The sequence below is a fragment of the Cyprinodon tularosa genome, unplaced genomic scaffold, assembly GCF_016077235.1.
Source record: "Cyprinodon tularosa strain WSP-4 unplaced genomic scaffold, ASM1607723v1 ctg622, whole genome shotgun sequence".
NCBI lineage: Eukaryota > Metazoa > Chordata > Actinopteri > Cyprinodontiformes > Cyprinodontidae > Cyprinodon > Cyprinodon tularosa.
This window is the reverse complement of record NW_024039366.1, coordinates 380,649-394,027: the sequence shown is the minus strand read 5'-3', so window position 1 is coordinate 394,027 and position 13,379 is coordinate 380,649. Positions and strand designations below refer to the sequence as shown.

General features: G+C 37.6%; 1 protein-coding gene across 4 annotated transcripts in view; it reads right to left on the bottom strand.

Moving 5' to 3' along the window:
- Positions 1–7,703: 7,703 nt before the first annotated feature.
- Positions 7,704–13,379, bottom strand: part of hdac5 (histone deacetylase 5) — a 117,173-nt gene continuing 111,497 nt past the window's right edge. For all 4 annotated transcript variants that reach the window (XM_038307864.1, XM_038307863.1, XM_038307862.1 and 1 more), the window contains one exon: positions 7,704–12,482. In XM_038307864.1, coding sequence (XP_038163792.1) covers positions 12,443–12,482 — 40 coding nt within the window. In that variant the 3' untranslated portion in view covers positions 7,704–12,442. The remainder of the gene's footprint in view (positions 12,483–13,379) is intronic.

The window sequence follows — 13,379 nt, the reverse complement described above, 5'->3', positions numbered from 1 at the left end:
GATACCGCGTCAATATATCAACATATAAAAATATGGCAAAATTTCATGAATTTTCGGGGGATTTCGTAGCATAACGATGACATATAGCAATATTTCATTAGTAAAAGAGATTGATATGGTGTTTTTAAATGCCAATATATCAGCATATGAAGATATTGTGATATTTTAATGTATCAATATTTTTTTCCTTCGTCTTTAGAAGTTTTTAAGTCTGTAAAAAAGAAGTTTTTGAGGAAGAAGAAGAAGTAATATTTTTTTTTTTTTTTAGACTTTAGAAACTCAGAAGCTGATCAAATATCGGGTTAAATATCGGTGGGGTGGCCGATGTCCGATATTCAATTTTAAGGCCGATACCGATAGGGGACCGATTATATTGTGCATCCCTAATACATATATATGTATATACTAAGAGAAATGGCCGGCTCCTGTGAAGCTGAAATGTAAAGAGATGTGCTTCCTTTCAATGGCTTCTAATAGCACATCTTACTTTATGCCATGTTGCCCATTCTTCATTGTAGAACATTTCAAATCTCATCGGGTTGGAAAGGAGACGTCTGTACATTTTCAGATTCTCCAAAGATGTTAAGTCAAATTTAACTCTGGCTTGGGGGTCATCTTTGATAGTACCACATCAGTCACATTACCTGATATGCATATTTTTATCTACGAAACATTCTTCGTCTTCATTCCTCTCTTTCCCCGCCCTTTGGTTCTGTTCTTATCCGTAGCCTTGTCACCATCTGCATTCATTACTGCAACTTTTTACTCCTCGCTAGAAATTCCCCCCATGAGTTTCAGTTAGTTCAGAAATTAGAAGCTTGTTAAATTACCAAAGCCCCTCATTTCGTCACATCACCTTAGACTTAGAGGGGCTCCACTGGCTCCCTGTCAACTTCAGTACAAAAAGTTCAGTACAAAATCCTGCTGTTCACGTTCAAGGTCATCCGACCATAATCTTGCCTGGACTTAGATCTCGTTCATAGATGCTACCCACCTTATTAAGCCTCTTGCCTCCCTCATCACAATAGGGAGAGCTGTCTCCAGCTCTGCTCCCAAACTCTGGAACCACTCCCTCCTGATATTCGTAATACAGATAACTTACCTCTCTTTAAACAAAGCTAAGAACTCATCTGGTCAAGACTGCATACCTCCACATTATGCATTGTTGATTATGCTAGTGGTACACGATCAACAATCCTTGGGTGTTCAAATAAAATATATTATTATCATCATTAAAATTACGCCTGAGACATTCATAGATTGCTTCCAAAGCCTTTTCTTTGAGATTGTGGCAATGTGTTTTGGGTCATTGACCTCTGAGGCAGATTTTTAATAAATGATTATTGCTGCATTCATCATTCCAAATTATCCCGACTAATTTGCCAGTTCCTACTGCTGAAAACATGCCCATAGAACGACCACTGTGCTTCGCTGCATTGATGGTAATAGCCTTTTGTTGCTCCTCGTATGCTAAAGAGTTTCATCATAATTTTAATGGTCTGAGAGTCCTTTCAGGAGCCTTTGTAAATTTAAGAGCAGAAAGTTAAGAGTCATCCAGGTTTTTATATCTTCAAGACATGCTACTACAGTAGCAGCCATTTAAAACGGCCCTCCCAGTCAGATGCCAGTCGAATGGCAGCCCACTTCCAGCCACTGGAGTGACTCCCTCCTTCTCCTGGGGGTGCATTTTTTTTTTTAATCCAACTCCAGATTTTCACTGAATTACAGGGTCTGACTAGGAAAGAGCACTTCTCTTTAGATGTTAATGTCCACAAATCATGACAGAGAGAATATTTTAGTTTATGATGTTTAAAAAAGGAATCTTAGGGGGGCAGCCAAGGGCCCATCAATGAAAGTGGGGACATTTTGAATGGCTAATACTGTAATGATTTAGTTTGATCTGGATTTATAGACAGATATAGTTGAGTATTATCAGTTAAGACAGGCCGCCATGCCCCCTTTAGGAGGTCACTTAAAACTTAGATAAATTGTAAGCTGCAGAAAAATCTTAAGAATGATCAGTGGAAACATTATTTTGACCTTTACAGGAAAGACTGTATCATTAACATTGTCAGATCTAAGAAAGCAGAGACATATCACCACAATCCTAATAGCCTTTTATGTCCCAGTCACAGTAGAAAGCGTTATCAACCATTTATAAGTTTATGTCAGGTGCTATTTTAGTCCTAATCCTGAAAGTTAGGATGTTTTTTGTTTTTTATCATACTACATAGCAAATTGAAAAGTTTTAAATAATACGGTGTAAGTAGACTTTGTTCAAAGACAGTGTTAATTTAGCTCTTAATAGAGTTATATCATACAAATAAAACTCTGAGGTGTCACATGTTAGTAGTCAAAATTGAGTGTTAAGAAATTGTGTTACATAATAAATCTGGAGGTGTTAAAATGGAAAAAATAAGTCTTTGTCTATCAACTCTGAACACCTATAGTGGATTTGACACCCAAAGAGTACACTGACACACTCTAATGCTACAGGTACCGAACAAAGCTGAGGAAAATGTTACTCTCCATTTTGCTCTCATACAGACCCGTTTACCCAGCCTGGTAAATAATTACTCTCAGATGGTTTAAATTCTTTATCTGCGTTCTAACTCTCAAGCATTTTTTGAGTCAAGATAGAGCCGTGTGATAGACATTTGCTACATTGTGTTAGCTACATTGCTTTGGCGACAGCCCAATCATGTTTAGCTAACTTGTAATCTTTGTAACTATAGTGTTGAAAAAAGGGGTTGTAGAGAATATTTGATGTATTTTTTTGGCTAAACTCATCAACATCGATACACCTAAAAGAATGATTTGAGAAATGTTATGAACACATGGAGCTACGTGAATCCCCTCCTTCAGAAGAATGTGTCCCATAAAAATTGATGCAGCAAATGGTGGTTTAATTGGAGAATTGAACCACCTCTGCAGTGCCTGAACATATTTTTTTGTTTAAGTTCTCTTCGGAATTTTGTTACAAAGCAAAGAATTGAAGTGGAAATTGGCAAAGGTTTCACATTGTTACATGTTTATAAAAAATACCTTCCAATTGTGATGCCGTTTTGAAATTAATGTTTGCTGAAAAAAACAAATATTGCTTCTTAATTTATTTATTTTTCCAAACGGATTTTCATATGTTCAGAAAAGTAAAAATTTTAGTATTTAGAGAATATTTATAAAATATTCCAATTCTAACACCTAGTTGGTGTAATTAAGTGTTAAATGATCAACTCCAGAAAGATTTATTATATAACACTAAATAAGAGTTACAATGGCAACTCTCTAAAAAGAGTCAAATTAACACTTGCTGGTGTTAAAATCAAATCTGACAGAGTTGATTTAAGCATATTGGATTTGCTGTGTACTTTTAAATCCATTAAGAAGGTTTTAGGTTTCATTCTGTTTTTTCCTTGAAACTTTTAATTTTACCTTATTCAATAAAGGTAAAATGTAATAATAAAGCACAATAAAAGACTAAAATACTGCATAAAAAAATAGGCCAATACTATGAAAACTAAGTAAACAACATCAATAACTAAGTCCTGACAGTGTTAAAAGCAGGAGAATTAAAGTAAATCTTGAGCCGTGTTTTAAAATTGGACAGGGAAGGAAACTTCCTGATGTGCAGTCGGAGGCTATTCCATAAATGAGGAGCAGCAATAGAAAAGGCTCTGGGCCATCTGAGCTTCCACTGAAACCTCGGTATCTGCAGGAGCTGCTGTTCTGCTGAACTGAGGAGGCAAGTACTGTAGGCATGAAGAAGATCAGAAAGATAACATGGGGCAAGGTTATTTAGGCACAAAGATAGGAATTTTAAAATCAACTCTAAAACTTCTGTCTCCTTGAACCCCAGTCGGCCTCGGCAGATGGCCGCTCACACTGAGCCTGGTTCTGCTGGAGGTTTCTTCCTGTTAAAAGGGAGTTTTTTCTCTCCACTGTCGCTACAAGCATGCTTAGTGTGAGGGATTGTATTTGAGTCAATGCAATCAACTGGTTTTCCTTAGATAGAAAACTTTGTATCAATTTGACTGTATGATCTGGTTGAACTGTAAAGTGCCTTGAGATGACATGTGTTGTGAATTTGGCGCTATATAAATAAACTGAATTGAATTGAATTAAAACGCTGCCATTGGAGTGAGGTCAGGACAGTAGTGATGTGATCATATTTTGGAGTACCAGTTAAAAGACAGGCAGCTGCATTTTGTACCAGCTTTACAGCTGGTACAAAATGCGAGACAGCAAAGACTGGCAAACACCAACAAAGAGGCCGTTACAGTAATCCATTAAATAAAAAGCGTACATATAACTTTTTCAAAGGGTTGCTGTGAAAGAAAAGGTTTTAGTTTTGCCAATTGTCTTAACTGATAAAAGCAAGATCTGATAACTGCTCCAATTTGCTTTCCCAATTCAAAATCACTGTCCACCTTAAAACCCAAGTTCACGACGGTCGATTTAAACTATAGTACCAGGGGTCCTAGGTCTATAGTAGAGGAGTCACAAGGACTATTAGGCCCGAACACTATAACCTCAGTTTTCTTCTTGTTAAAATCTAAAAAGTTCCGGGGCCAGACAGGCTTTAATGTCATCTAAACAGTTCAATAAAGACTTAACTGAAAAACCATCTCTCTGCTTTAGTTGCAAATAGAGTTGGCATTCATCAGTATAAAAGTGGAAATTATCCCATGTCTTAAAACAAAATTAAGCCATGCAGGATTGCTCACGATGGAGAAGCCCTAGATCAGGGATCTTCAACCTTTTCCAGGCCAAGGACCCCTAAACTGATGGTGAGATGGAGCGGGGACCCCTTAATTGTATATATTGTATGAAATTGTGTTATATCAAACCGATCCTATCACTGTATGACATATTGAGAGAGACATGTAACGAAAGTAATTTCACCCTGGGATTATTAGATTATTTGAATATTTTTGATTCGGATGTGCATTGATAACTGAAAGACATCTTCTGCCTCAATTTATCAGTTCAATACAGTGTGTTGAATTCATGGTAATGTGTATTTAAAGACATATTATTTATTGGAAAAAAATTGCACAGGGGGAATATAAAAAAAAGTCTAATCAACATATTATGTATGCATGTCCACTGACCCCCTGTTGAAGACCTCCGCCCTAGATGATTCAGAATTGTCAATTTTGACATAGAAAGATCAGTTAAAAGCAGTGTGCTGGATCTCTACTAATTTATTCAGACATTTTACCAGAATATGATTGTCAACCATGTCAAAAGCAGCCGTTAGATCCATCAGAAATACAATCATATATCTACCAGAGTAACAGGCCAAGAGAATACCATTAAAAACTTCTAGCAATGTTGATTCAGTACTATGACGAGCCTTAGACCCGGAATAAAAGGAGGTAACTTTCCTCCAGATAAGCTTTTAGCTGAGAGAAAACAATCTTTTTCAAAACTTTTGAAACAAATGGTAGAAATAGGCCTGCAATTTGAAAATGTAGATTGACCCAGTCCTGGTTTCTTGAGAAGAGGTGTAACTACTGCATATTTAAGTTTTGTAAAGACCACACCAGAACAGAGACTAACATTGATAAAGGGTAAGGACAATCTGAGAAATGCAATAAAAAACCTCCATAAATAAATGTGAGGAACAGGATCCTGAGGGGAACCTGGTTGATGGTTTCAGATCTGTTACCACATTAGTTAGAAAAGCTCAAACATTGTAAAACCCACAGAGCAAGGATAAGAGTCAGGAGGTAAGATTAGAGCCCTTGTGGTGGAAACCTTTTCACCAAAATAATTGAGAAAGTTCTTAAGTCTCAAATTCAGATTCCAAAAAATAGATGAGGGAAAATGGGCTACCTCTGCACCACCACTCTGGTAGATGGCGCTGTGGAGCTCATTTGCTGTGGAACGCTGAGCCATATCTGCAGTTGAGGCAGTCATGACTCAAACTCCAAACATTATGGATGCCAAAAGAACTAAATTATCAATATCTTCTGATGAACATTTACAGCACTAGCTTTTTTCTATACATTTAATTTGATAGCTGGAAAACATATTGCAATATATAGTGATATTGCAAAATCGTGATAATATCGTATTGTAGCCCAATTTATTGAGTATCGCAACACCCATGCCAATACTCACCTTTATTATCAAGTCAGAGGGTCCCAAAGCGCTTTACAGTCATCGCATCAGTAACAAAGCAGCAAGACAACCTACGCCTTCAAACTGTCTTTGATTCCACGGGTCTCTCAGTACTCACTTCTAGGTCCCGTCAAGTTGAACCAAAGATGAGGTTTTTACATGAGGCCTTTTTTTTTTTCTCCTTAATACTTAAATAATTATTTGTTGTCTGGCTTATTTTGTTGCTGCAGTTCTTCATTCACTCTAATCAGGATCAGCCAGTGTCCTTATAAGATCTTCTGTGTTTTTCCTAAGGTCCTAAAAAATGTTTTCATTTCCTTTCCTGAATGATATGGATGAATATTCCCATATTAGTGGCGTGTAAATACTTCCATAAAAATGTTTGACCAGTTTGTATCCACACTAAAGGTAAAATGTGGATAAAATTTATCTAAAAGTTATTCTCACTTGATTTGAGTAGGTTACTAAAATCGTCTTTTAAACAGGGTTCCTACAGCATAAGGCAAGTTCAATTTAAGACTTTTTAAGACTTTTTAATGCCACTTGAAATAAAAATTTAAGACCAAATTCACAAGAAACACAAGAAAAACCTGCTTGCAACAACTTAACCCAAAGGCATCTCCCAAATGTCCCGGCCGCAACAACGCTTTTATTGGTTCGCTATCGAGACAGAACCAATAATGGCGAGATGTTATTATTTTTTATTAAAAGGAAAAATTAATTGTCAATTTTAATGTTTTATTCAGATAACAAAAAAAATCGTAATAAAAATAATCTTATTTATGATATTTAAAAAATTAAGACCTACCAAAGACTGATTTAAGACATTTTAATACCAATTAAGGCCTTAATCTTATTTTGAAGAATTCAATGCCTTTTAAGACTTTTTAAGGACCCGCGGGAACCCTGTTTAAACGAAATTAGGTTTTGGGTTTAAAATAAAAAACATCTCCATAATCTAATTAAAAATTGCATTATCCCATTTAATACTCATTCCACTGTCAGATTATTTTTATATGCCTGACAATGCAGGGGAAACAGACCTGTTTTAAAATAGTATTTTGAAATCAAAATGTACTTGATATATTATGTCACACAAAAAAGAAGCCTGATGTATGGCTTGGCTCTTTAACCTTTTTTTTAAACAGCTAACAAAGCCATAAAATGTGTTTTGCTTTTGAAAGCTATGTTAAGGCATCATGATATAAGGCTAAAGAAACCAGATTTGAGGAATGCAGAAAAAAGTCAGGCAAAAAAAAGAAACTGTTTTTATAAACTTAAAAGACCAAAAACAATTCAAGACTAATTTATTGCGAGAGTGTGAAAAAATGTTTTTATTGTTCTTAACTGTCAGCTGTATTTTAAGCAGAGAATTTCTGATCAGCTGTAAACCTTTAGAAATAAATCTGGCTTAAAGGAAGAAAAACTCAACCATAAAAATTCTTAACCTAAAATTTACACTTCAGCAGGGAATCAAATATTTCTCACCACTGTCTCTTTCACTGATAAAACCAACTGTAACCGCCTCTAATAGTTGCAGATCTACACATCGGCCTAAATCACACACAGACAGCGGCAATGGTGAATCGCTTTATTGAGTTTCCAGACAAATTTAACAAGCCCACTTAAAATAGTATTAATAATAATAACAATAAAAAAAAAAACTTGAGATCGCCACAACATTACAGTGAGTTCTCAAAAACAAAAGGGCTTTATTAAGTTTCCACAAACCCCTGAATTCAAACTTAGGGTGAGGAATCACAATAGTCGCTTTCCCTTTAGAATCCATCACCCTTCATCAGGACACAGAGCAAAATGAGGCTGAAACTTCAAAATGTAGCAACTATCAACAATATTTGTCACAGTAATAGATTGCTTGAGTAGCGTGTATTGCACGTGTGTACACAAATATGCACTTTATTTACATGAATCAGCGAGAACTAGACAAAGACCATTGCAACGGCAAAGAATTAGCAAAAATAAAAAAATAAAAATCAACATCACAGATGGACAGGATTCAGGAATGTGTTTGTCATAAGTTCCAACAACTGTAACCACAAAGAAACGCTGTCTTCTGAAAACAATTCAGTGATGAAGGAAGAAATGAAGAAAATGTAACAGAGAGAAGATCTCTCCTGAATCCTGAGGGGAGGGAGAAGACATCCAGAATGAAGGCCCAGAGCTGCCCCCACTCCCCCCACACCACTGTACAGAAGGATACTACAGTTACACCACAGTATCAAGAGTGAGGAAATATACAGCATCAGTTTAAGAAGCAAAAGAATTAAAGTGTGGTGAGATTCCCCTCATTATGTTTAACATCAGTAAAGCTGTGAAAAATCTTCACAACTTTAAAGCGATGATTCTGCAGACAGCCGGTGTGGAAACCATGTGTGGACAGAGCAGCCACCAGCTCCACCGGCTTGGTTGGGTTTGATCGTTGTAATTTTGGTCTCAGCAAAATAAAGTAAAAAGTATCAGGATAAATAAATAAACAAATGTAAGAAAACATTGCTTTCCACACCCTGTAGTGACACATCTAATGGTGCATTTTAAATTCCTTAGACTTCCTTACTGCAGATCGATGAAGCCAGTCAAATATTAAAATATATGCTGCTTGACAGAGAAAGCAACAAACTATAATGACATGTCAAGCAAAAGTACAGATGTTTCCATATCTGCTAATAAAGTCTGATTTCCAACAGGTAAACAGGTTCATGTTTTGTCTAATTAGCTTTTAGCCCTTGACCAATCTAAGGAATTTTTCACTTTTATACCACAACACGCTGCCGGCAGGGAAACTATTAATGGTAACACATTTGCTTTAAAGACCCAAATGTCCCTTGAATTTCTCTGTTTCTTTGTGCTTATTAAACTTCTGTCAACCTTTGCCGCTGACAAGATCGTGCACCATCAAACTTGGTGCTCTTACTGCTCACCTTTGACTTCCCAATAAGTTTACCACAGCAACACTGCTGTGTAGGGTGCCCCATAGACTGACACCAAACAGATAACACAAACAAGAGTGTATGAAGGCAGATAAACCCCCACACATCATCCAGGTGCTCGTGCTTTCTGTTGTGCTATCACATCAACACTGCAGTAGGATCCAACAGTATTTGAAGTCCATCACTCTGATATTGCTTTGAAAGGATGTGACCTGAATGCCGATATTTCCGCTGCAGCTCTGCATGTCCGGTTACAGTTAGGTGAACTAATGTGAGTATATGTGACCTGTAAGCTTTTAGCAGCACTGGTTAAACAGATGGGTCCAGCTCTGAGGTTTTTACATCTTCAGTTGATGAAGTGGTTTGTTTGTGAAGTAACTAACTAACTAAACTGGGCTTTATTAATCATTGTGTCATCCATATATATATTTTTGCAATTAGCAAGAAAGTTTAGCTTATGGTTCAACAGAATGTACAGAAGCAAAGCAACTGGACTAAACCCAAAGCATGAAGGGAATGAGCGAATTAATCCTAGATTTTTAACGAGCCAACATTTTTCTATAACATTCTGACGGTAGTTTTTAGAGGCCAGTCAAATTGCCAAAAAACACGACACAAATGTATTCAGTGTCGTCAAGTCCTCAAGTCAAATGGGTGAAATTGTTTTAATTTGTGTGCCTTTGAATGACACTTATCCCACCTACCGCAAACGTTGGAGAAGCCGCCCCCACTGTCCCGCATCCAGCCGTCGTCTTCCTTTATGGATGACAGGCTGTCAGTCAAAGGCTTCCTGACACTACTTCCCCTGTGATTGTGTCTGCAAGGCCCAATCAGGAGGAGGCTTACAGAAGAGGTTTGTCTCTGCCCAACCAGTTAAAACACATTTTCCGTTGCGCAGCAGGAAAAACGGTCCGAGGGCAGAGACGCTTTCAAGAGAGCAGCTATGAGATCCCGAGCACCATCCCCAGTGTGCGCAGAGAGCTATTTTTTCCCTCTTGGACCGGAAGTTTCTCACGCATGTGTGATTTTGTTGTGCGGTGGTAGATAATGCATGCGCAGAAGTAGTTTAACATGTGACGCCATACGGCCAGTGTGACGGATCAGAGATTAAAAGGTCGTACGAACCATTGTGTTTATGCTGTCCTTGATAAAGGTTACCTGTTACAAGGAGCATATTAAAGCAGGCCATTACTGGAGCCTATAGCATTAATATTAGCTTGGCATGCTAGCACCTGATAAACAGAGGAACAACAAAAGGTGGGAAATATTGATTTTTACCATTTTTTCAACTAAATGAAATGAAAGCCCTTTTTTAATCATGTTATGATGAACCATTCTGGCCTATGTGTGCTGAGTGGATTATTCATTCAGTTATTGGAAGAAGAATTAAAAGTTTTTGTTCTAGGCTAAAAAACCAAAAAGCATTCAGAGTAATTTAAAAAAGTACTTTTTTATTCAACATTATAATTCATGTTAAGCACTAAAGTAACCATTTGGCCGACAATTTGCATTACAGTTTTTTTAACGCAGCTCCTTCTGCCTCCAGCTAACCTGAAGTAATCCATATCAGACTTCCTCTGCATTCTGTACAATCAGTGACTCTTTGGCACTAAAAGTCTTAACCATGTTTGCTAACAAACGGAGATGCCAGTAAGCAATAAACATGATTTTATTGGACTCATACTGTAGTTAAATGAGGTAACGTTAACCGTTAGCGTTACATAACTCACAAAGTGTTGAATGAATAGAGATATCAGGACTATGCCCATAAATTTCTGTTGAATTATGAAGCCATGCCCACTGGACCCACCTATTAAACCAGTCATGACCTTTCATTTAGAACACCTCCTTAGTTGCTGCTGATTGTATGAGGGCGGTACAGAGTAATGGTCCTGCCAGCGCAACATCCTCCACCAAAAGACACATCCATTCATCCCTTGGCATCTGTAAACAAACAAACAAGCAGGCTGCGGTGACGGTGGTTGCCATCAAGCCGTGCACTAGCTCCCTGTCAAATAGCCAAATGTTTAAAATATCAGATTTTCCAATAGAATATATTCAGAAATCTAATTTGATTGGTTAAAACACTGTTTAAATATTTGTTTTTTTTTTCATTTTCATACAAAGGAGAAAGTATTTTGTAGTTTATTCATACACATATGTACAGATGTAGTAAAAACAGACCTCACTACCACATGCTGTGATGTTACAGTGTGCAACTTGATGGTGGACAGTAATTACACCAAAAAAGAAATACTAGTGTTAATTATACAATGAAAGCAAGGGGAAGCCATTGTAATATTTGAAAAAGTGCCAGAATCCAAAATCTCCTTTAGAGAAGAGAATAGGGTGGGGGCTCAGGTCACACGACTTATAAAAGAAACAACCGATGGGTTTGAAGGACCGCATTGTGATGCACATGTTTTGTATAAGATGAACTTATCCTGAGATAGTATCCTCAGAATTGATTTTACATTAACCTAACTACAAACATTCAAATTAGCCTCTTCTTTTTTTAAATAAAAAAAGAAAACAAAACATTTCCACTTGTGCTGACGATGTCTTTTTAGGAATACCTGAAAAATGTACAGCTCACCAAATCCTCTGATCCCATCTTCATTGAAAAAAAGATGAAAAACTAAGGCATTCAGATGAAAAACACATATAAGAAACAATACGATATACACTGAGTGAGTAAAGCAACAGCAGTATATGTGTGGCCGTGTGTTCTCCATCCGACCAGTTCTTCAGTCCTTATTGGCTGTTTGCTTGGCTGAGGTGCACTGGCAGTGAAATGTAGATTCTGATTGAATAATTCGTGTTATCAGACAGAGAAAAAGGCACCAATAGTTCTTGCTCCCCCAGTATTTTGTAAAAACACGTTTCACCTGATGTTTTCACTGACACAGACTCAAGAAGACAAGTCGTCCGCTCGATGTCCGACATTCCGACCAGATAAAAGTTTTTTTTTATTCCGTTCCTCTGAGGACACAGAGGCGTAGATTGGAAATAAAAAAGAAGAACTGGACAAAGTCGGGTGATGTTGTGAACTGGTGCTGTATAGAAAAATGAGACCTTGCTGATGCTCCTCGTCTTTGGTTTCCACGGAGATGCCAACAAGTCGTCTGCACCTCCTTTCACGGATGAACCAGAGGAAAACAGATGCGTTCCTGCTGTTGTACAGGATTGCCTCGCCTACCTCGTGTGGATGTTTTCAGCCAATCAGAGTCCTCCACAAGCATTCAGTCCCACACTACCTATGTGTGTGCTGTGTATGTGTGTGTGTCTGTACATACACACTATGGAGGAGCAGGAGGTGTTAGAAGGAGGTGGAGGTGTTTTTGTCTTCTCTGGGAATGAGCTCCACTTTACAAGACAGGCTCTTCCTCCATTGGCTCCTCTGTTGACCTGTGAGAACATAAATCCAAATTACTTATTTATATGACCACTGGTGATACTGGTATAATTAATGCATAACCGGAATTATTCATTGAATCATTTTGTGACAGAGCAAACCATTGTTTGTTTTTCAAATAGAAGTCTTTTCAAATAAAAATCTGGGAATCTTTTTCATTTGTGGTTTGTTTTTTTTTACCCCTTCACCCTGGTTCCCCAAAACCAATCAATTTCCCGCAAAAAAAACACAAAAAAACACTTTCTATAATAAAGACCCCCCATGTATAAAAGCAGCAGGTGGTGAGAATGGGTGGGGGCAGGTGGGCTCTCCTCATACTCCGCAGGAATTCTGCGACCATTATGCGAAGCAGAGAGTAACGGATTTATGACGTCTTTTTTTTCTCTGGCCAGAATTTATATGGCAAATCCTCCCTCTTCAAGTTGACAATCCAACGTCGAAACCCGTCCGTGGAGGATCAGGAATCGGAAAGGTGAAATAAATTTTTTTTTTTCTTTTTCCACTTTTACCCGATGTATTCCAACATCCAGCTGCCATGCCATGGGCATTGTCAGTTTCACTATAGCTCTGGTGAATTTCAATGGTGAAGTCCTCTGGAAATCTTCAATAATTGTTGTTGATTGCAGATGTGTCTAGTAGTTCCCAGTGATTCTGCTTGTAAAGCGGGGAGAATGGCGCTAGGCTTACCGCACCGTGACGTCACTGCTGGAAGATGGCAGGAGGGAGGGGCTACTATATTTGGGCAAAAATTACCGTTTCAGGACTCAGTGATTGTGACGAAAAATATTGTTTTTTTACTGTTTAACGTGAAATTCATTAAATCACTGCAAACATATTAGTTTTAGGTATAGATTGGTTATCTCTTTGGTGACCGGACTTTTCCTTTAATA